At 36.7% G+C, this 20,596-nt stretch overlaps 1 protein-coding gene across 3 annotated transcripts in view; it reads right to left on the reverse strand.

Moving 5' to 3' along the window:
* The window catches only part of Taf1 (TATA-box binding protein associated factor 1), a 282,189-nt gene that overhangs the window by 50,825 nt on the left and 210,768 nt on the right, over window positions 1–20,596 (reverse strand). For all 3 annotated transcript variants that reach the window (XM_081991790.1, XM_081991789.1, XM_081991788.1), the window contains 5 exons: window positions 17,431–17,794; window positions 12,832–13,515; window positions 6,259–6,552; window positions 2,544–2,771; window positions 1,993–2,490 (listed from right to left, as the gene is read on the reverse strand). In XM_081991790.1, the coding sequence (XP_081847916.1) occupies window positions 1,993–2,490; window positions 2,544–2,771; window positions 6,259–6,552; window positions 12,832–13,515; window positions 17,431–17,794 (2,068 nt within the window). The remainder of the gene's footprint in view (window positions 1–1,992; window positions 2,491–2,543; window positions 2,772–6,258; window positions 6,553–12,831; window positions 13,516–17,430; window positions 17,795–20,596) is intronic.

Genomic DNA, 20,596 nt, shown 5'->3' on the forward strand with positions numbered 1-20,596 from the left:
TTGTCGAATCTTTTCTGTTTGTTGTCGAATCCTTTCTTGTTCTTCTTTGTCTTGCTGTCGAATCTCTTCTTGTTTTCCAAGCATTGCCATAATAGCTGCAAGTTGGGCCTCCATGTTTGCACTTTGACGTCTTGTTATTGGCATAAAATAAATTTAACACACCACTGTTCCGAAAATCTCTAGTCCGGTTCTGAACACAAGTCTTTAACCCGAAGTTTAGTTCAAATTCACGTCGCACTAAAGTCTGATCGCACTTCTGACACCAATTGTTACGATTTTCCCGTGGGTTCACACAAAGTCAGTTTAACTCAACAATTAATAAATTTATTACACTTCAAAACACTCCGTACAATAATTAACACAGCTACTAAAAACACTACTACAATTCCACAATTACTCGCTATTTAAACTTTACCGCGTTCCCAAATTCACTACTACTCTACTACTCTCACACTCACTGTCGTCGACGACGAAGCCGCTTCTTTTATATTCGCAAACCACGTTCTAGAATGACCGCGAAACGCTTCGCGATTTGCTTCGAATCTTCCAGGTAGCGCTTCCTAACTGTGGCCTACTTTAATACGCGCCCGGCCAGATATTGCGGCGCATCGGTTTCATCTTGACTCGAGTATAGTAGGCCCAAACCGTAACATTATTATTAATATTTTTATTTTTTTTTATGTCGGCTGTCACGATCTAACCAAAATTGGACAATTACTAACCTGTTTTGAAAAAAAAGTGGGAGTGTCTATTATGGTTTTTATTTAGCCATTTGGTTTTTCCTAAATTCGGAATTACTTACTATTACAGTATTTTTTTAGAAAATGCCTGGAAAAATTCTCCACAGACAAGCCCAGCGGTTAATTCTTAACCTTTGTGAATATTTTGAATTGGAAAAAACCAATGGAGGATCTTTAGAAGCTTTATCATCTGTTCAGGAAGAAAATAAGAAATTTTAAGGCCTTACATATTCTTACTGATGTATTTTTTTTTGATACTAGAAGGTTGTAGCTGCTTTGAAAATTTCCCGCAAAACTGTTTATTCGATTCGGAAAAAACAAGCAAGTAATCTTATGATTTTCTCACCTAGAAAACGTAAATCGAGATGTTATCGACGGGCCAAGACCACTGATTTATCTGAAAGCATTAAAATGGATGTTCGAAATACATTATATGATATGTACAACGATAGCATGTTAATAATAGTAAAATATATCTACTTTTGTAAGAAACATCTATTAACATTTCATTGTTTCCAAAGACTGAGATTTTTGGGTTGCAATATAGATTTATCATACAAATTTCTTGAAACATATCAATAATAAAGTCACAGAAAAATAAAATAAGCGTCTAAAATGTTTTCCAGCGAGTTTAAAATAAAATAAGTGGATTGCAACCTGAAAATAAGATATGAGATACTACAGCATCACTCAGAATGTCTTATTGAATTTTTAATTTGTTGTATTTATTTTAGAGAAACATGTAACCATCCAGAACCTAAATCAAGAGCTTAAAGTTAAAAAAATACTACATATTGGTGATACATCTCTGCGAATTTTGGTAAATAAATTAGGTTTCAAATTTAGACGGAATTCTATGATTCAAGGAGACTTTTCATAAATAAAAAATGTTATTTCGGTTAAGATATTTTTGATTTGCTTTTATATGAGGTTGTTTTAGTGCAAATTTGGAGCCAAAGATCTCTACTTTCTGACTGACAATACACGAAAAATTTAAAACGTGACGAAGCTTTAGACACGCCCTTTTCTATAATATGAACACAACAGTTTTGTTGACGAAAACTTGATTTGATTCATATGATTATAAATGACGTAGCCTTCGTGACGCACGGGTAAACTCACTCCGCGAGAACTGTATAATATCTAATTAACCTCAGGATTAGAAACTTTAGGGGTATTTAGATTTTTTTAAATTTTCCTATTGGCAGAAAGTAATCAAACGAGAGTATTGAATAAAATTCCATTCACTTACCAGATCCCTGATACAAAGGACACGCCTTATTAGTCCTCATATGTCCAACCTGGCCGCATGCACCGCATTTCAGTTTCAAATCGGGTTTCAGTTTGGTTTTCCTGCGCGACTTGGACGGGCTTTGAGTGGCGTTTTTGGTAGGAGTGGAGGGCGAAGGGGCGGTGGGCGATTCGTTGGGATTGGGCAACTTTTCTGCGGTCACGTTGGGCGCGGACGCGAAACTAAGACTCGGCGAGTGCTGATGCGCCATGCTCATGCGTTCCTTTTCCTGGTTGCGTTTGATGCGTCGCAACTGTTCTTGGATGCGCCGTTTTTCGCGTTTCATCTCTTCTTTTTGGGCCTCGTCCAAAGTAGCGAACTGTCGTATGAAGCTTTCGTCCTTAGTGGTGCGGATTTTGACGTAGGCGTCGATTACTGCGGGTTTTCGAACGTATTCGACTCGAGTGAATTCCTTGCCTTCTGGATTCTTAAAAGTCCTGATTATTTTCAGAACTCGTCCTACACGAAAACTTGTTACATTCGATTTTTTTCAGGTTATTTAAAATAACAACCTTGAGCGTAGTTGCCTTGTTCCTGACTTTCGTCGTCTTCCTTCTTAGTCTTTTCTTTGTTTGATTTCTCCTTGTCCCCCTCCATTATCATCTTTCTCAACTCCTGTCTTTCCTGTTCTTCTCGCTCTAAAGACAACTGGGTGCTGGTTTTCTTGTTGGCCAACATATTTTCGATGTTCTTCCCCATTTCCTCAATATCTTCGTCGCTTTCGTCCTCCGAACTTTCACCTATCCCATTCCATTTTCAAACCATTCAAATATACAGGGTGGTCCAGTTTTAAATGTCAATAATTCACCAATCCATAGCCAATTAAAAAATAAGTTGACATTCATTATGTCATTTTCCTGAAAAGTGCTTCCTAAGGAAAATACAGTCCTTCAAATTTCTGTTTAAAAAATTGTTTTTTTTTTGTCATAACTGTCAGACCGTTGGAGCAATATTGATCAAATTTGGAACAAGCACTTTATTACACGTTATTACGGTCAAAGACCCAAAACTAACCCAACCCAACTTAAAAATTGTCTTGGAAACGGAAAATTCACTTAAAAAGTTTAAAAAATATTATTGTAGCCAGTTTTCATAGTTTCCAGACAAACTAAAAGACTTTAGTTTTGAAAAAGAAAAAAGAAAAGAAAAATCGAAATCATCATTTTGTATTGCTAGAAGCCTCTACAAGTCCTATTTAGTAGCCAGAAGTCTTTAAAATTTTCTTAAGCTTGTCAAGACAGTTTTTAAAGTGTCAGATGCCTCTAGAAGCCATTTTGTATTGCCAGAAGATTCTACAAGTCATTTTTAATATGCCAGACGCCTCTAGAAGCCATTTTGTATGGCCAGAAGCCTTTACAAATCATTTTTAGTCGCCAGAAGCATTTAAAGCTTTCTTAAGCTTGTCAAGACAGTTTTTAAAGTGCCAGAAGCCTCTAGAAGCCATTTTGTATTGTCAGAAGCCTTTAAAGTTTTCTTCAGCTTTCCAAAAGACATCTAAACGTGCCAGAAGCCTCTAAACAACCATTTTGCAGATGCCAGAAGCCTCTGAAACCTTCTTAAGGTTCTCAAAACTGTTTTCAATATGCCAGATGCTTCTAGAAGCCATTCTGTATGGCCAGAAGCCTCTACAAGTCATTTTTAGTGGCCAGAAGCTTCTGAAACATTCTTAAGCTTGTCAATACTGTTTTTAATGTGCCAAATGCCTCTAGAAGCCATTTTGTATTACCAGAATCCTCTAAAACTTACTAAAGCTTGTCAAGACGGTTTCTAAAGAGCCAGAAGCCTCTAGAAGCCATTTTGTATTGTCAGAAGCCTCTAAAATTTTCTTTAGCTTTCCAAGAGATTTCTAAATATTCCAGAAGCCTCTAAACAACCATTTTCAGTTGCCAGAAGCCTCTGAAACCTTCTTAAGGTTCTCAAAACTGTTTTCAATATGCCAGATGCTTTTAGAAGCCATTTTGTATGGCCAAAAGCCTCTACAAGTCATTTTTAGTGGCCAGAAGCTTCTGAAACATTCTTAAGCTTGTCAATACTGTTTTTAATGTGCCAAATGCCTCTAGAAGCCATTTTATATGGCCATAAGCCTCTACAAGTCATTTTTAGTGGCCAAAAGCCTCTAAAACCTTCTTGGGTGTGTGAACCTTTTTAAAGTGACTGAAAACACACTCATCTGACATGAAACACACTTTGGCTCATAATTTGGGTATTTGGGCCGTTACGGCCCAGAAATGTTTACTGAAGCCGGTAAATTGCACGTAAAACCCAGGGCTGTACTGGAAAATTTTTAGAAAAAATTATTCCGCTTTTTGCTGTGAAACGTAAAAGCAACTTTGTTCCTAAATATCTCAAAAATTGTACAATTTTTGTGAAGCACAAATGCATTGTGTAGGCTTTTCGAAGCAGAATCGAATGACCCTAAACTATACAGGGAGACCCATTTAAATTAAGAAAGTTTCCACGATCCATCCACTGCATTTTTTTTGATTGCTTAACGTTTTTACGGAAATTTGACAACCTGGCAAAAATTGATAATTAATAGTAATGAAATTCCTCGTACGAGGAAATAATGAATATTAAAGCGTTTTACTTGATCGGTCCGATTAATATTGTAATTTATTGACGTGGAATATCTCGAAATCGGTATGCGTTACAGAGTGTGGTTTGGCCATTTTTGAGACAACAAAGATAAATTATCACCCCGTAATAAGCTTTTGTGACAATGTAATAATTAGATATGCGCGAGAAAAGTGCATAACTTGTCCATAAATTACCTTGGGTGTTATTCTGACCTTCATCGAAAAGATGAAAATTTCAGAAGCTTAAAAATTGTGTTTGTAACCAGTTTTCATGCAAATCGAGAGACTTTAATACTGAAAATTAGGTACTTGTAGACATAAAAACTACTTTTCTCAAGAATTTGTTACTACAAATTCATACATTTAAACCTTAAAAATTGACTTGAACCCCAAAATGTGACTGAACTAATGAAAAGTGACATCAGAAGCTTAAAATTTGCATTTGAAGTAAGTTTTCATAATTTGAAGACAAATTTCAATATTTTAGTCTTGAAAATAGTCTTAGATGCAGGACATTAACATTAGATTCATGAAAATTGCCTTGAAAACGAACTTTTCGTGCTTTTTACTTTGCTTTTCATTTTCTTCGAATTCTGGACTATTTTTAGTGCTTCAAAACTGCTTTCAGCTTGGAAAATCGAGTTTCAAGACTATCTTCACCAAGTTATTGACATAGCAAACTTAAAAAACCAATTTTTACATTCTTCATAGACTTAAAATAGCATTCCAAGCTTTGTCACTATTAAATCGACTTCTAGACACCTCAGTGCTAAAAAATCGGGTATTTCTTAATAAACTAGACTGTTTTTAGTGTTTTAAGGCTGTTTTCAGTGCCTCAAATCGAGTTTCAAGACTATCTTTACAAAGTTTTTGACTTATCAGGCCTAAAAGCCAGTGTGTCCACTGACCTTAGTCTTGAAAATGATATTTCAAGCTTCTTCACTATTAAATTGACTTCTACACTCATAAGTGCAATAAATTGTAGAACCTCTAAGAAATTCAGACTGTTTTTAGTGCTTTTTAAGACTGAAAAATCGAGTTTAAGACTATTTCCAAAAGTCAAGTTTCTTCAGTAATAAAAGTAAAAAATGTTGGTACCAAATACTACAATAATAGTCTTGAGAACTAATTTCTAGAAATAAAATAGTCCGAAAATTTAATTTACTTCAAGACTTGTTGTCCAGTGCAGAAAATTGAGTTGTACACCAATTAAAGTCTTGAAAATATACTTTTGGACTCTCTTTAGTCCTAGTAAGGTCCGTTCTAACATTAAAAGTCAACTTTTATACTATTTTTAGTAGTAAAAAATGATTGCCTTGATTTCCGGACTTTTTTTAGTTCTTGAATGCCAGTTTCAGACACTCAACCAGGATGGCAGTCTGAGAAAGCGAATCATGAGACCATTCCTAGTAGTAAAAAAGTTTTTAGACTATTCAGTACAAATTTGGACTTTCACAAGTCTTGAATGTTCAGTTTCAAACTATAAAACGATTTTTTAAATGGAAATTTGGAGGACTGTATCTTCCTTAGGAAACATTTTTCAGAAAAATGACATAATGCAAGTCAACTTATTTTTTGATTAGCTATCAAATGGTGAATTATTGACACTTAAAACTGGACCACCCTGTATATATTTTTTTTTAAAACTTACCCTCGTCAGTACTCAAAACTTCAGCGCTAGCCAGGACGCGATTCTGTAAATCAAAGATTCGCTGACACTCTTCCTTGTAACGTTCTTGGTGTTCGGCGATCGAAAATCGATTTCCTCTGGAAAATTTGTCCATTCCTTCTTCACCTGCTTTGGCTTTTTCGGTGGACAATGTCCGCACCACGTCAATAACCTCCCAACGGGAGAGTTTCTTGATTTCCTCCTCGGGCACGCCGAATTTACGCAGCAACGCTTTAGCGTTGTTTAGGGAGAGTCGTCTTAAATCGGCATCCGTACCTGATCAAACATGTTAAGTCATTATAAATACAGTATCACATACATAATACCGTATTTTCAAAAATATACGTTTTCAGGAATTTTCATCCAATCAAGACAATTTACTACTAATAAAAGTGTTGTTGACATTGATAAAACCCATTGACATAGGGAAATATAACCACAGTTTCATTGTTACTGACCACCACACCCAAATTATTATGCTTTATTTCATAATTACATTGAGTTACACAAAGATGTATAAAACAAAAATAAAAAGAAATGACGTCACAAAAACATTACCCACACAAAAAAGAACTACCCCAATCTTATGTGCCTAACTAAAATAATCCTGAAGACTATATGGTTCGAGATCTATAAGAAACGTTTTTAATTTTCTTTTAAACATTTTTTCTACAGTAATCTTCTTAATATCAAGTTTTCGTTCAAAATTGGCTTGGGAACTGCTAAAATATCATGTTATATGATTCATGAGTGATCGCCTTAATGGATCTAGAAGCTTTTGACAATTTAGAACAAATGTTGGAAGGTTTGAGACACTCGTAGAAGCCTCTAGCAATTTTTTAGACCATTTGCACTATTATTTAGAGAGCTCTGGCACTTCCAAAATGGTTATAGAGGCATCTGACGATTCAAAACAATTCTAGGCAGGTTTGACACTTCTTGGCCTCCGGCATTTGTTAGAAAGTGGTCAGTAGCACTACTGGCAGATTCAAAATAGTCCTAGAGGCCTCTGGTACTTTTTACAAGGTTCTCAATAACATTTAGAAGTTTATCGAACTTTCTAAATGATTCCAGAGGTCTCTGACAATTTAAAACAACTCTGGGAAGGTTTAAAACACTTAGTAAAAGTGTCTGGCCCTTTTTAGAAGTTTCTCAATAGCATTTAGAGGTCTTTGGCACATTCAAAACTGTCTTAGAGGCTTTTGGCACTTTTTACAAGGTTCTCAATAGCATTTAGAGGTTTATCGAACTTTCAAAATGATTCCAGAGGGCTCTGACAATTTAAAACAACTCTGGGAAGGTTTAAAACACTTGTAAAAGTCTCTGGCACTTTTTAGAAGTTTCCCAATAGCATTTAGAGGTCTTTGACACATTCAAAACGGTCTTAGATGCCTCTGGAACTTTTCACAAGGTTCTCAATAGCATTTAGAGGCCTTTGGCACATTCAAAATGGTTCTAGAGGCTTCTGGAAATTTAAAGCAGTTCTGGGAAAGTCTAAGACAGTTGTAGAGGGTGCTGGCATTTTTAGAAGGTTCTCAATCGCATTTAGAGATCGTTGGCACATTCAAATCCGTTTTAGAGGCCTCTGACAATTTGAAACAAAGTTCTCAATAGCATTTAGAAGTTTATCGAACTTTCAAAATGATTCCAGAGGTCTCTGACAATTTAAAACAACTCTGGGAAGGTTTAAAACACTTGTAAAAGTGTCTGGCCCTTTTTAGAAGTTTCTCAATAGCATTTAGAGGTCTTTGACACATTCAAAACTGTCTAAGAGGCCTCTGGCACTTTTTACAAGGTTCTCAATAGCATTTGAAAGTTTATCAAACTTTAAAAACGATTCCAGAGGCCTCTGACAATTTAAAATAACTCTGGGAAGGTTTAAAATACTTGTAGAAGTCTCTGGCACTTTTTAGAAGTTCCTCAATAGCATTTAGAGGTTGTTGACACATTCAAAACGGTATTAGATGCCTCTGGAACTTTTTACAAGGTTCTCAATAGCATTTAGAGGTCTTTGACACATTCAAAACGGTCTTAGAGGCCTCCGGCACCTCTTACAATGTTCTCAATAGCATTTAGAGGTCTTTGACACATTCAAAACTGTCTAAGAGGCCTCTGGCACTTTTTACAAGGTTCTCAATAGCATTTGAAAGTTTATCAAACTTTAAAAACGATTCCAGAGGCCTCTGACAATTTAAAATAACTCTGGGAAGGTTTAAAATACTTGTAGAAGTCTCTGGCACTTTTTAGAAGTTCCTCAATAGCATTTAGAGGTTGTTGACACATTCAAAACGGTATTAGATGCCTCTGGAACTTTTTACAAGGTTCTCAATAGCATTTAGAGGTCTTTGACACATTCAAAACGGTCTTAGAGGCCTCCGGCACCTCTTACAATGTTCTCAATAGCATTTAGAGGACTTTGACACATTCAAAACAGTCTTAGAGGCCTCTGGCACTTTTTAGAAGGTTCTCAATAGCATTTAGAGGGCTTTGACACATTCAAAACAGTCTTAGAGGCCTCTGGCACTTTTTACAAGGTTCTCAATGGCATTTAGAGGTCTTTGGCACATTCAAAACAGTCTTAGAGGCCTCTGGCACTTTTTACAAGGTTCTCAATAGCATTTAGAGGTCTTTGGCACATTCAAAACAGTCTTAGAGGCCTCTGGCACTTTTTACAAGGTTCTCAATAGCATTTAGAGGGCTTTGACACATTCAAAACAGTCTTAGAGGCCTCTGGCACTTTTTACAAGGTTCTCAATAGCATTTAGAGGTCTTTGACACATTCAAAACAGTCTTAGAAGCCTCTGGCACTTTTTACAAGGTTCCCAATAGCATTTAGAGGTCTTTGACATATTCAAAACGGTCTTGAAGCCTCTGGCACTTTTTACAAGGTTCTCAATAACATTTAGAAAGTTTATCAAACTTTCAAAATGATTCCAGAGGCCTCTGACAATTTAAAACAACTCTGGGAAGGTTTAGAACACTTGTAGAGGTCTCTGGTACTTTTTAGTAGTTTCTCAATAGCATTTAGACGTCTTGGACACATTCAAAACGGTTTTAGAGGCCTCTGGCACTTTTTACAAGGTTCTCAATAGCATTTAGAGGTCTTTGACACATTCAAAACGGTCTTAGAGGCCTCCGGCACCTTTTACAAGGTTCTCAATAGCATTTAGAGATCTGTGACACATTCAAAACGGGCTTAGAGCCCTCTGGCATTTTCTACAATGTTCTCAATAGCATTTAGAGGGCTTTGACACATTCAAAACGGTCTTAGAGGCCTCTGGCACCTTTTACAAGGTTCTCAATAGCATTTAGAAGTTTATTGAACTTTCAAAATGGTTCTAGAGGCTTCTGGAAATTTAAAGCAGTTCTGGGAAAGTCTAAGACAGTTGTAGAGGGTGCTGGCATTTTTAGAAGGTTCTCAATCGCTTTTAGAGATATTTGGCACATTCAAAACCGTTCTAGAGGCTTCTGACAATTTGAAACAAGTCTGGGAGGGTTTTAGACACTTGTAGAGGCCTCTGGCACTTTTTGGAAGATTCTCAATAGCATTTAGAGGTCTATGGAGCTTCCAAACTGGTTGTATAGGCCTCTAGCAATTTAAAACAGTTCTGGGAAGGGTTAAGACACTTGTAGAAGCTTACAGGTACTTTTTAGAAAGCCTAAGAAACTTTAAAATGGCCCTAGAGATGTATGGTAACTTAAATCAATTCTAGGAACGTTTAAGTTTAAACTCTGCAGAAGCCATAGTATATGACCAACCAATCGAAGTGTATATACCGTTGGAAAGCCCATTTTGCTATTTAGTTTCTCAACACTTTCATCTTTATTTACACCGTTTAAGCTCAGACTTTGTACGTTAAATTTCGAAATGTTTAAAGCATCTGAAACCATTTTTAAATTCAGTTAACACATCAGTAGCAAACAAAAGAAGCGTTATTAGACAAAAACTTACACTAAAATTGCGTAATAATGATTTTCCAGACACATTTTTCTTAACAGCATTTTGAGCACAGAAGTACTTTATACAGGGTGTCTCTAAAAGGTCTGTACAAAATCCTAAGACATATTCCTGACAATTCTTCCGTTTTCGAGATACAGGGTGGTAAAGTTAAAAATTAAAAATCGATTTTTTTAAATAAAATGTATATTTTGTAACGTATTACTTTCAAATCTGGTACTCAGGGGTTTTTTTGAGATACGATACCCGAATTTGGACACATTTTTACTGCGGCCGTTAAAGGCCGCTTTACAGTGTACTTCTGATGGTTTTAAGTGACCATAACTTTTTTCTCGGTGTGATTTTGATGTTTTAAACATTGTAAAGCTAAAAAGGTACTCCTGCTAAGAACCGCAGGTTTGAAATTTGTTCAAATTGTCCAAATTTGGGTTTCGCATCTCAAAAAACCTCTGGCTAGCAGATTGGAAAGTAATATTCTACAAAATGTACAATAAATTAAAAAAGAAAATAGATTTTTATTTTTTAACTTTACCACCCTGTATCTCGAAAACGGAGCAATTTCGGACTAAGGTAAGTTGCTTTAAATCCGCTTATTTTGATGTCAGTAATATGTTATAGGATTTTGTACAGACCTTTTACGAAACTGATAAAAACATCAAATTAGTTGAAAAATCCAACTGACATGGCTGTTGTTATAAAACACAAATTTGTATTCGATCTTTGTCTAATGAAATGAGATAAAGGACGTGACGCAACAGTCAAATATACAGGGTGGTCCAGTTTTAAGTGTCAATAATTCACCATTCGATAGCCCATCAAAACATAAGTTAACATACATAGATGTCATTTTCCTGAAAAATGCTTCCCAAGGAAAAAATACAGTCCATAAAAGTTTAGTTTAAAAAATCGGTTACTTGTCATAACTGTCAGACCGCTGGAGCAATATTTTAATCAAATTTAGAACAAATATATGTGCAATTAATACTCATTATGTGATGTTAATGACGTTTGTCGAAACTGTCCAGTGATGTAAATACAGAAAGATGGTTTCCATTTTAAAAATTATTTTTTTACTTTACTTGTTCAATTTGACAAAATAAGTGTCTCTTAATATAAAATTCTGATTTCAAACTTGGTTTGCGAGATAATTGAGTTATTACGTTCAAAACAAACCCAACCCAACTTAAAAGTTTTCTTGAAAACAGTGAAGATTCACTTAAGAAGCTTAAAAAACGTCTTTGTAGATAGTTTTCATAGTTTTCAGACAACTTGAAGACTTTAGTTTAGAAAATTGACTTGGAAACTGTGAAAATTGACTTTAGAGGCTTAAAAACTGTCTTTGTAGTCAGTCGTTATAGTTTTCAGATAAGTTGAAACACTTTAGTAGGGAAAATTGACTTGTAGCCATGAAAAACTACTTATCTAGAAATTTTGACTACAAATTCACATATTTCAACCTAGAAAATTGACTTGGACACCAAAAAGAGACTCTGTATTAATGAAAAGTGACATACATAAAATGTGTTTTCATAGTTTTCAGACAAATTGAAGACTTTAGTTTTGAAAATTGACTTGGAAACTGTGAAAATTGACTTTAGAGGCTTAAAAACTGTCTTTGTAGTCAGTCGTTATAGTTTTCAGATAAGTTGAAACACTTTAGTAGGGAAAATTGACTTGTAGCCATGAAAAACTACTTATCTAGAAATTTTGACTACAAATTCACATATTTCAACCTAGAAAATTGACTTGGACACCAAAAAGTGACTCTGTACCAATGAAAAGTGACATAAAAAGCTTAAAATTTGCACTTAAAGCAAGTTTTCATAATTTGAAAATACATTTCAATATTTTAGTCTTGAAAATAGTCTTAATTACAGGATAATGACATTAGATTCATGAAAATTGACTTGAAGACTAACTTTTCAAGTTTTCTTACTTTGCTTTTTATTTTCTTAGAATTCTGGACTATTTTTAGGGCTTTAAAATTGCTTTCAGCTTGGAAAATCAAGTACCTATTAGGGCTATCTTCAACAAGTTTTTGACATAGCAGACTTGAAACACTATTTTAACATTTTCCATACGCTTAAACATGCCATTTCACGCTTTGTCAGTATTAAATTGACTTCTAGACGCTTCACTGTGATTTTAAGACTGAAAAACCGAATTTTAAACTATTTTTTATAGTAAAAGTTATGTTTCAGACTCTTCATTGATGAAAGTAAACAATTTTGGCATTAAATGCTACGATATTAGTCTTGAACGCTAATTTTTAAAATTAAACGCCAGTAAACATTAGTCCAAAAATCCCGTTTTTTGGCTATTGACTAATATTCAGTGTCAAAAATTAACTCGTAAACCTCACAGATGACCAGATTTGAATACTTTTGAACTATTTTAAAGTAAAAAACACAATAACCCAAATAGACATTTTTGTCAATTTTTTTTTTCAATTTTTTCAACTTTGGAGGTTTGTGTCTTCCTTAGGAAGCGTTCTTCAGGAAAATGACATAATGCATGTCAACTTATCGATTGGGGAGTTATTGACATTTAAAACTGGACCACCCTGTACACAAAATGTAGTTCAAATGCACCCTTACCTGTAACGGTACGTTTCGGTTGGGACTCTTGCTCCTCCTTGCTCTGAGTGGGTTTGTTCGGTACTCGGACGTAACTGAAACCTTCCCCGCACCCCGTAGGGTCCGCCGGCCCAGTCAATTGAAGCAAACATTTGCCCTTCATCGCTTGAATGTACGCCCTGGTCGTGTTCCACGGCGCCACTTTGACTTCATCGTCCATTTTCAGTTGCATCTCTTCGTCATCGTCCTCGGCCGGGGTGAGAATAAATTTCTCGCCGTAACCGGCATCTTTGAGACGTTGTTCCGCCGCCACCATGCTAAAGTAGCTGCAGCACTGTTCGGGAGAGACCATTGCTCTGATTTCTTCCTCGGTGGGCAGGCGAAATTCCGGCTTGATCACCCACCAATTCGAGTCCATGCCGGTTCGTTTAAAGTCTGCGCACAGTTTGAGACGTTTTCTGATGCTACTCTCCGAGTGCGAGGGAAAGGCGCGCTTAATATCGTCCATTTTAATACGTCTAGGATTGTCGCGGCTTTTCCAAAACAATCGGTAAATAAAAACTTGCAAAAAGTCTCGGACGAAGTTATTGGCTCTTTTGGAGTTAGGGCCGGGTACTTCGTACAAAGGACACTGTTGTCCCGCCACAAAAAGGGCGTCCACTTCCCTAATGTAGTATTGCTGTCTAGTCCGTATAACCAAAAAATCTAAAAAAAAAACACCAACACTAGCATACAACTAAATAAAGGAATGCACACACTGGCGCGAATAATTCGGTGCGACAGCGAAATTTTCGCCTCGCCAAATATTCGTCGACTCAAAGTCTTTGGCGTATAACGAGGAGCAACAAACTGGCGCGAAAATTTCGCCTGGCGACAACGAAACTCGAAGATTCAGTGACTTTTTCTTGTAACTATTCAAATAAGGGTGTAATTAACGGTTGAATGGAAAAGTGGACAAAATCACTTCTTTGTTCTGCATAGCTGAAGTTTAACGCCCTCTAGCGGAAAAACAGTTACAACTATGACATTATGTAGTCATATTTTTGGAAAGCTCACGATCTGGACTACAATTTACATTTAGTGACTTTTTCTTGTAACTATTCAAATAAGGGTGGAATTAAGGGTTGAAGGGAAAGTAGACATAATCACCTTTTTGCTTTGTCTAGCTGAACTTTAACGCCCTCTAGCGGGACAAACAATGACAACTATGACATTATGTAGTCACAGTTTTGGAAATCCCATAATCTAGACTACAATTTACATTCAGTGACTTTTTCTCGTAACTATTCAAATAAGGGTAGAATTAAGGGTTGAAGGGAAAGTAGACATAATCACCTTTTTGGTTTGTCTAGCTGAACTTTAACGCCCTCTAGCGGGACAAACAATGACAACTATGACATTATGTAGTCACAGTTTTGGAACTACACATAGTTTGGAACACTAACCTAAAAAAACGCTACCAAATTGAGTACAGCCAGAGAGAAAAAGTGTCAAAATTTGAACTGCTAGAAACACAGTTTGAAAGGACAGTCAAGGACAAAATCGCCTGTAAAACCCATTTGTGGTGTGAAAATGACAGTTTTAAGCACATTTTTGGAATCCTCATGAAATTTCCTATTCAACAGCAAAAAAAAAAACAAAAAACATATCGGTACAGTCATGGTGAAAAATGGTGTCAAAGTTTGAACTGCCAGAAACACAGTTTGAAAGGACAGTCAAGGACAAAATCGCTTGTAAAACCCACTTGGAATGAGAAAATGACAGTTTTAAGCACATTTTTGGAATCCTCATTAAATTTCCTATCCACTAACCTAAAAAAACACTACCAAATTGAGTACAGTCAGAGAGAAAAACAGTGTCAAAGTTTGAACTAACAGAAACACAGTTTCAAAGGACAGTCAAGGACAAAATCGCCTGTAAAACCCATTTGTGGTGTGAAAATGACAGTTTTAAGCACATTTTTGGAATCCTCATTAAATTTCCTATTCAACAGCAAAAAAAAACAAAAAACATATCGGTACAGTCATGGTGAAAAATGGTGTCAAAGTTTGAACTGCCAGAAACACAGTTTGAAAGGACAGTCAAGGACAAAATCGCTTGTAAAACCCACTTGGAATGAGAAAATGACAGTTTTAAGCACATTTTTGGAATCCTCATTAAATTTCCTATCCACTAACCTAAAAAAACACTACCAAATTGAGTACAGCCAGAGAGAAAAAGTGTCAAAATTTGAACTGCTAGAAAGACAGTTTGAAAGGACAGTCAAGGACAAAATCGCCTGTAAAACCCACTTGTAGTGTGAAAATGACAGTTTTAAGCACATTTTTGGAATCCTCATTAAATTTCCTATCTAATAACCTAAAAAAAACACTACAAAATTAAGTATAGTCAGAGAGAAAAACGCTGTCAAAGTTTGAATGGCCAAAAAGACACAGGGACAAAATTGCCTGTAAAACACACTTGTAGTGTGAAAATGACAGTTTTAAGAACATTTTTGGAATCCTCATTAAATTTCCTATCCAATAGCCTAAAAAAATATCACTAAATTCGGTACAGTCAGGGAGAAAAGTGCTGCCAAAGTTTGAAAACACAGTCAGCGCCAAAATCGTCTGTTAAACTCACTTGGAGTGAGAAAATGACAGTTTTAAGCACATTTTTGGAATCCTCATTAAATTTCCTATCCACTAACCTAAAAAAACACTACCAAATTGAGTACAGCCAGAGAGAAAAAGTGTCAAAATTTGAACTGCTAGAAACACAGTTTGAAAGGACAGTCAAGGACAAAATCGCCTGTAAAACCCATTTGTGGTGTGAAAATGACAGTTTTAAGCACATTTTTGGAATCCTCATTAAATTTCCTATCCACTAACCTAAAAAAACACTACCAAATTGAGTACAGCCAGAGAGAAAAAGTGTCAAAATTTGAACTGCTAGAAACACAGTTTGAAAGGACAGTCAAGGACAAAATCGCCTGTAAAACCCATTTGTGGTGCGAAAATGACAGTTTTAAGCACATTTTTGGAATCCTCATTAAATTTCCTATCCACTAACCTAAAAAAACACTACCAAATTGAGTACAGCCAGAGAGAAAAAGTGTCAAAATTTGAACTGCTAGAAACACAGTTTGAAAGGACAGTCAAGGACAAAATCGCCTGTAAAACACACTTGTAGTGTGAAAATGACAGTTTTAAGAACATTTTTGGAATCCTCATTAAATTTCCTATCCACTAACCTAAAAAAACACTACCAAATTGAGTACAGCCAGAGAGAAAAAGTGTCAAAATTTGAACTGCTAGAAAGACAGTTTGAAAGGACAGTCAAGGACAAAATCGCCTGTAAAACCCACTTGTAGTGTGAAAATGACAGTTTTAAGCACATTTTTGGAATCCTCATTAAATTTCCTATCTAATAACCTAAAAAAAACACTACAAAATTAAGTATAGTCAGAGAGAAAAACGCTGTCAAAGTTTGAATGGCCAAAAAGACACAGGGACAAAATCGCCTGTAAAACACACTTGTAGTGTGAAAATGACAGTTTTAAGAACATTTTTGGAATCCTCATTAAATTTCCTATCCAATAGCCTAAAAAAATATCACTAAATTCGGTACAGTCAGGGAGAAAAGTGCTGCCAAAGTTTGAAAACACAGTCAGCGCCAAAATCGTCTGTTAAACTCACTTGGAGTGAGAAAATGACAGTTTTAAGCACATTTTTGGAATCCTCATTAAATTTCCTATCTACTCACCTAAAAAAACTACCAAATTGAGTACAGTCAGACAGAAAAACAGTGTCAACGTTTGAACTAACAGAAACACAGTTTGAAAGGACAGTCAAGGACAAAATCGCCTGTAAAACCCATTTGTGGTGTGAAAATTACAGGTTTAGGCACATTTTTGGAATCTTCATTAAATTTCCTATCCAATAGTCTAAAAAAAACACTAAAAAATCGAGTATAGTCAGTTAAAAAAACAGTGTCAAAATTTGAACTGCTAGAAAGACAGTTTGAAAGGACAGTCAAGGACAAAATCGCCTGTAAAACCCACTTGTATTAACCCTATTCCGTCAACCATTCCGCAGCTGTGTCACTCGTCACATGTGAACGACAAGTAGTTTTCCGTGCGTAAAAAGCATTCATTCCGCACGTTCCGCACCCCGCGCTCCTTTATAATTCCGGATACATGAGAACCGAGCTTTAAGGCGCTACTGAATTTAAAGTTCCCACATAATTATATTTAATAAAAAATTGTTAGAATGCCTTACTTTTCACCTTCCTCATCTTCTAAAGCAGCCAATAATACTATTGCTTCTTCTTCAGAGCTTGAAGAATCCATCTTTATATATAATCAATAAAAAAATATGTCTTATGAAATTTTTGCGCAAGTGTACCCACATATTTTGACTTCCTACGTGTCGCAAAATATTCGCGCAAATGTGATAGGAGAGACGAATTTCTCTACCGCCTGTGTCGCGAAATATTCGCTTCGTTATCGCGGCGAATCAATTCGCGTCAATGTGTGCATTCCTTTAAGGAATAAAAAAAAAACACAAAAAAAAAACAAAAAACAAACAAAAACACTAAAACAAAAAATGTAAAAAAAAACAAAAAAAAAAACACTCAAACCTGTAGGTGGTAATTGATGGTCGTAGATTGGGGCCCTGTACATGTTATTCTCGATAGCCTGAATGGATTGACCGGGATGAAGAATGCCCAAAAATGGAGAGGTGTGCGCGTACGCCGTTTCACCGTATTTGTACGAGGGAGGGCCGCTATCTTTAGCGGCTTTGCGTTTGTAGTAATTTTTGATTTTCGAGCACATTCCCACTTGGTTCATTAACGGGGGATGTTCCTCGCAAAACTCAACCAGCACCACATCACCGTCGCGTCCGGTCAAATCTTCCGGTGTTCGCATGAAGAACACATCGCCGCCCCCAGAAGCCATACGTTCTTGTTCGCGTTGCTTTGCCTTCTTTTTGATGTGTTTGACCTGAATTTAAAAGCTCGCTTTACTGAATATTAAGCCAAATATTGCATGCAATCAAAGCTGAAAGGAGTTTTGACCGGCAACATTAAAACTGCTTGTCACAGTTATATTTACGGGCCACTGGCACTTTCTTGACGGATCTAGAAGCTTTTGACAATTTAAAACAATTCTTGGAAAGTTTAAGATACTTGTAGAAGACTCTGGCAAATTCTAGAAGGTTTGTAGTATTATTTAGTAACCTCTGACACTTCAAAAATTGTTCTGGAGGCATTTGACAATTTAAAATGGTTCTTGGAAGGTTTAAGACAGTTGTAGAAGGCTCTGGGACTTTTCAGAAAATTCTAAGAAGCATTTAGAGGTCTCTGGCAGATTCAAAATGATCCTAGAGGCTTCTGGCAATTTAAGATAGTTCTGGGAAAGTTTAAGGCAGTTCTAGAGGGCTCTGGGACTTTTCAGAAAGTTCTCAGTAGCATTTAGAGGTCTCTGGCAGATTCAAAATGATCTTAGAGGCTTCTGGCAATTTAAGATAGTTCTGGGAAAGTTTAAGGCAATTCTAGAGGGCTCTGGGACTTTCCAGAAAGTTCTAAGTAGCATTTAGAGGTCTCTGGCAGATTCAAAATGATCCTAGAGGCTTCTGGCAATTTAAGATAGTTCTGGGAAAGTTTAAGGCAATTCTAGAGGGCTCTGGGACTTTTCAGGAAGTTCTAAGTAGCATTTAGAGGTCTCTGGTAGATTCACAATGATCCTAGAGGCTTCTGGCAATTTAAGATAGTTCTGGGAAAGTTTAAGGCAGTTCTAGAGGGCTCTGGGACTTTTCAAAGAGTTCTCAGTAGCATTTAAAGGTCTCTGGCAGATTCAAAATGATCTTAGAGGCTTCTGGCAATTTAAGACAGTTCTGGGAAAGTTTAAGGCAATTCTAGAGGGCTCTGGGACTTTCCAGAAAGTTCTAAGTAGCATTTAGAGGTCTCTGGCTGATTCAAAATGATTCTAGAAGCTTCTGGCAATTTAAGATAGTTCTGGGAAAGTTTAAGGTAATTCTAGAGGGCTCTGGGACTTTCCAGAAAGTTCTAAGTAGCATTTAGAGGTCTCTGGCAGATTCAAAATGATTCTAGAAGCTTCTGGCAATTTAAGATAGTTCTGGGAAAGTTTAAGGCAGTTCTAGAGGGCTCTGGGACTTTTCAGGAAGTTCTCAGTAGCATTTAGAAGTCTCTGGCAGATGCAAAATGATCTTAGAGGCTTCTGGCAATTTAAGATAGTTCTGGAAAAGTTTAAAACAGTTCTAGAAGGCTCTGGGACTTTCCAGAAAGTTCTAAGTAGCATTTAGAGGTCTCTGGCAGATTCAAAATGATCCTAGAGGCTTCTGGCAATTTAAGATAGTTCTGGGAAAGTTTAAGGCAGTTCTAGAGGGCTCTGGGACTTCTCAGGAAGTTCTAAGTAGCATTTAGAGGTCTCTGGCAGATTCACAATGATCCTAGAGGCTTCTGGCAATTTAAGATAGTTCTGGGAAAGTTTAAGGCAGTTCTAGAGGCCTCTGGGACTTTTCAGGAAGTTCTCAGTAGCATTTAGAGGTCTCTGGCAGATTCACAATGATCCTAGAGGCTTCTGGGAATTTAAGATAGTTCTGGGAAAGTTTAAGGCAATTCTAGAGGGCTCTGGGACTTTTCAGGAAGTTCTCAGTAGCATTTAGAGGTCTCTGGTAGATTCACAATGATCCTAGAGGCTTCTGGCAATTTAAGATAGTTCTGGGAAAGTTTAAGGCAGTTCTAGAGGGCTCTGGGACTTTTCAAAGAGTTCTCAGTAGCATTTCGAGGTCTCTGGTAGATTCACAATGATCCTAGAGGCTTCTGGCAATTTAAAACAGTTCTGGGAAAGTTTAAGGCAGTTCTAGAGGCCTCTGGGACTTTTCAGGAAGTTCTCAGTAGCATTTAGAGGTCTCTGGCAGATTCACAATGATCCTAGAGGCTTCTGGGAATTTAAGATAGTTCTGGGAAAGTTTAAGGCAATTCTAGAGGGCTCTGGGACTTTTCAGGAAGTTCTCAGTAGCATTTAGAGGTCTCTGGTAGATTCACAATGATCCTAGAGGCTTCTGGCAATTTAAGATAGTTCTGGGAAAGTTTAAGGCAGTTCTAGAGGGCTCTGGGACTTTTCAAAGAGTTCTCAGTAGCATTTCGAGGTCTCTGGTAGATTCACAATGATCCTAGAGGCTTCTGGCAATTTAAAACAGTTCTGGGAAAGTTTAAGGCAGTTCTAGAGGGCTCTGGGACTTTTCAGAAAGTTCTCAGTAGCATTTAGAGGTCTCTGGCAGATTCAAAATGATCTTAGAGGCTTCTGGCAATTTAAGATAATTCTGGGAAAGTTTAAGGCAGTTCTAGAGGGCTCTGGGACTTTCCAGAAAGTTCTAAGTAGCATTTAGAGGTCTCTGGTAGATTCACAATGATCCTAGAGGCTTCTGGCAATTTAAGATAGTTCTGGGAAAGTTTAAGGCAGTTCTAGAGGGCTCTGGGACTTCTCAGGAAGTTCTAAGTAGCATTTAGAGGTCTCTGGCAGATTCACAATGATCCTAGAGGCTTCTGGCAATTTAAGATAGTTCTGGGAAAGTTTAAGGCAGTTCTAGAGGGCTCTGGGACTTTCCAGAAAGTTCTAAGTAGCATTTAGAGGTCTCTGGTAGATTCACAATGATCCTAGAGGCTTCTGGCAATTTAAGATAGTTCTGGGAAAGTTTAAGGCAGTTCTAGAGGCCTCTGGGACTTTTCAGGAAGTTCTCAGTAGCATTTAGAGGTCTCTGGCAGATTCACAATGATCCTA

This window comes from Ips typographus, linkage group LG13 (genome assembly GCF_016097725.1).
Source record: "Ips typographus isolate SLU linkage group LG13, UJ_Ityp_2.0, whole genome shotgun sequence".
NCBI classification, from domain to species: Eukaryota; Metazoa; Arthropoda; class Insecta; order Coleoptera; family Curculionidae; genus Ips; species Ips typographus.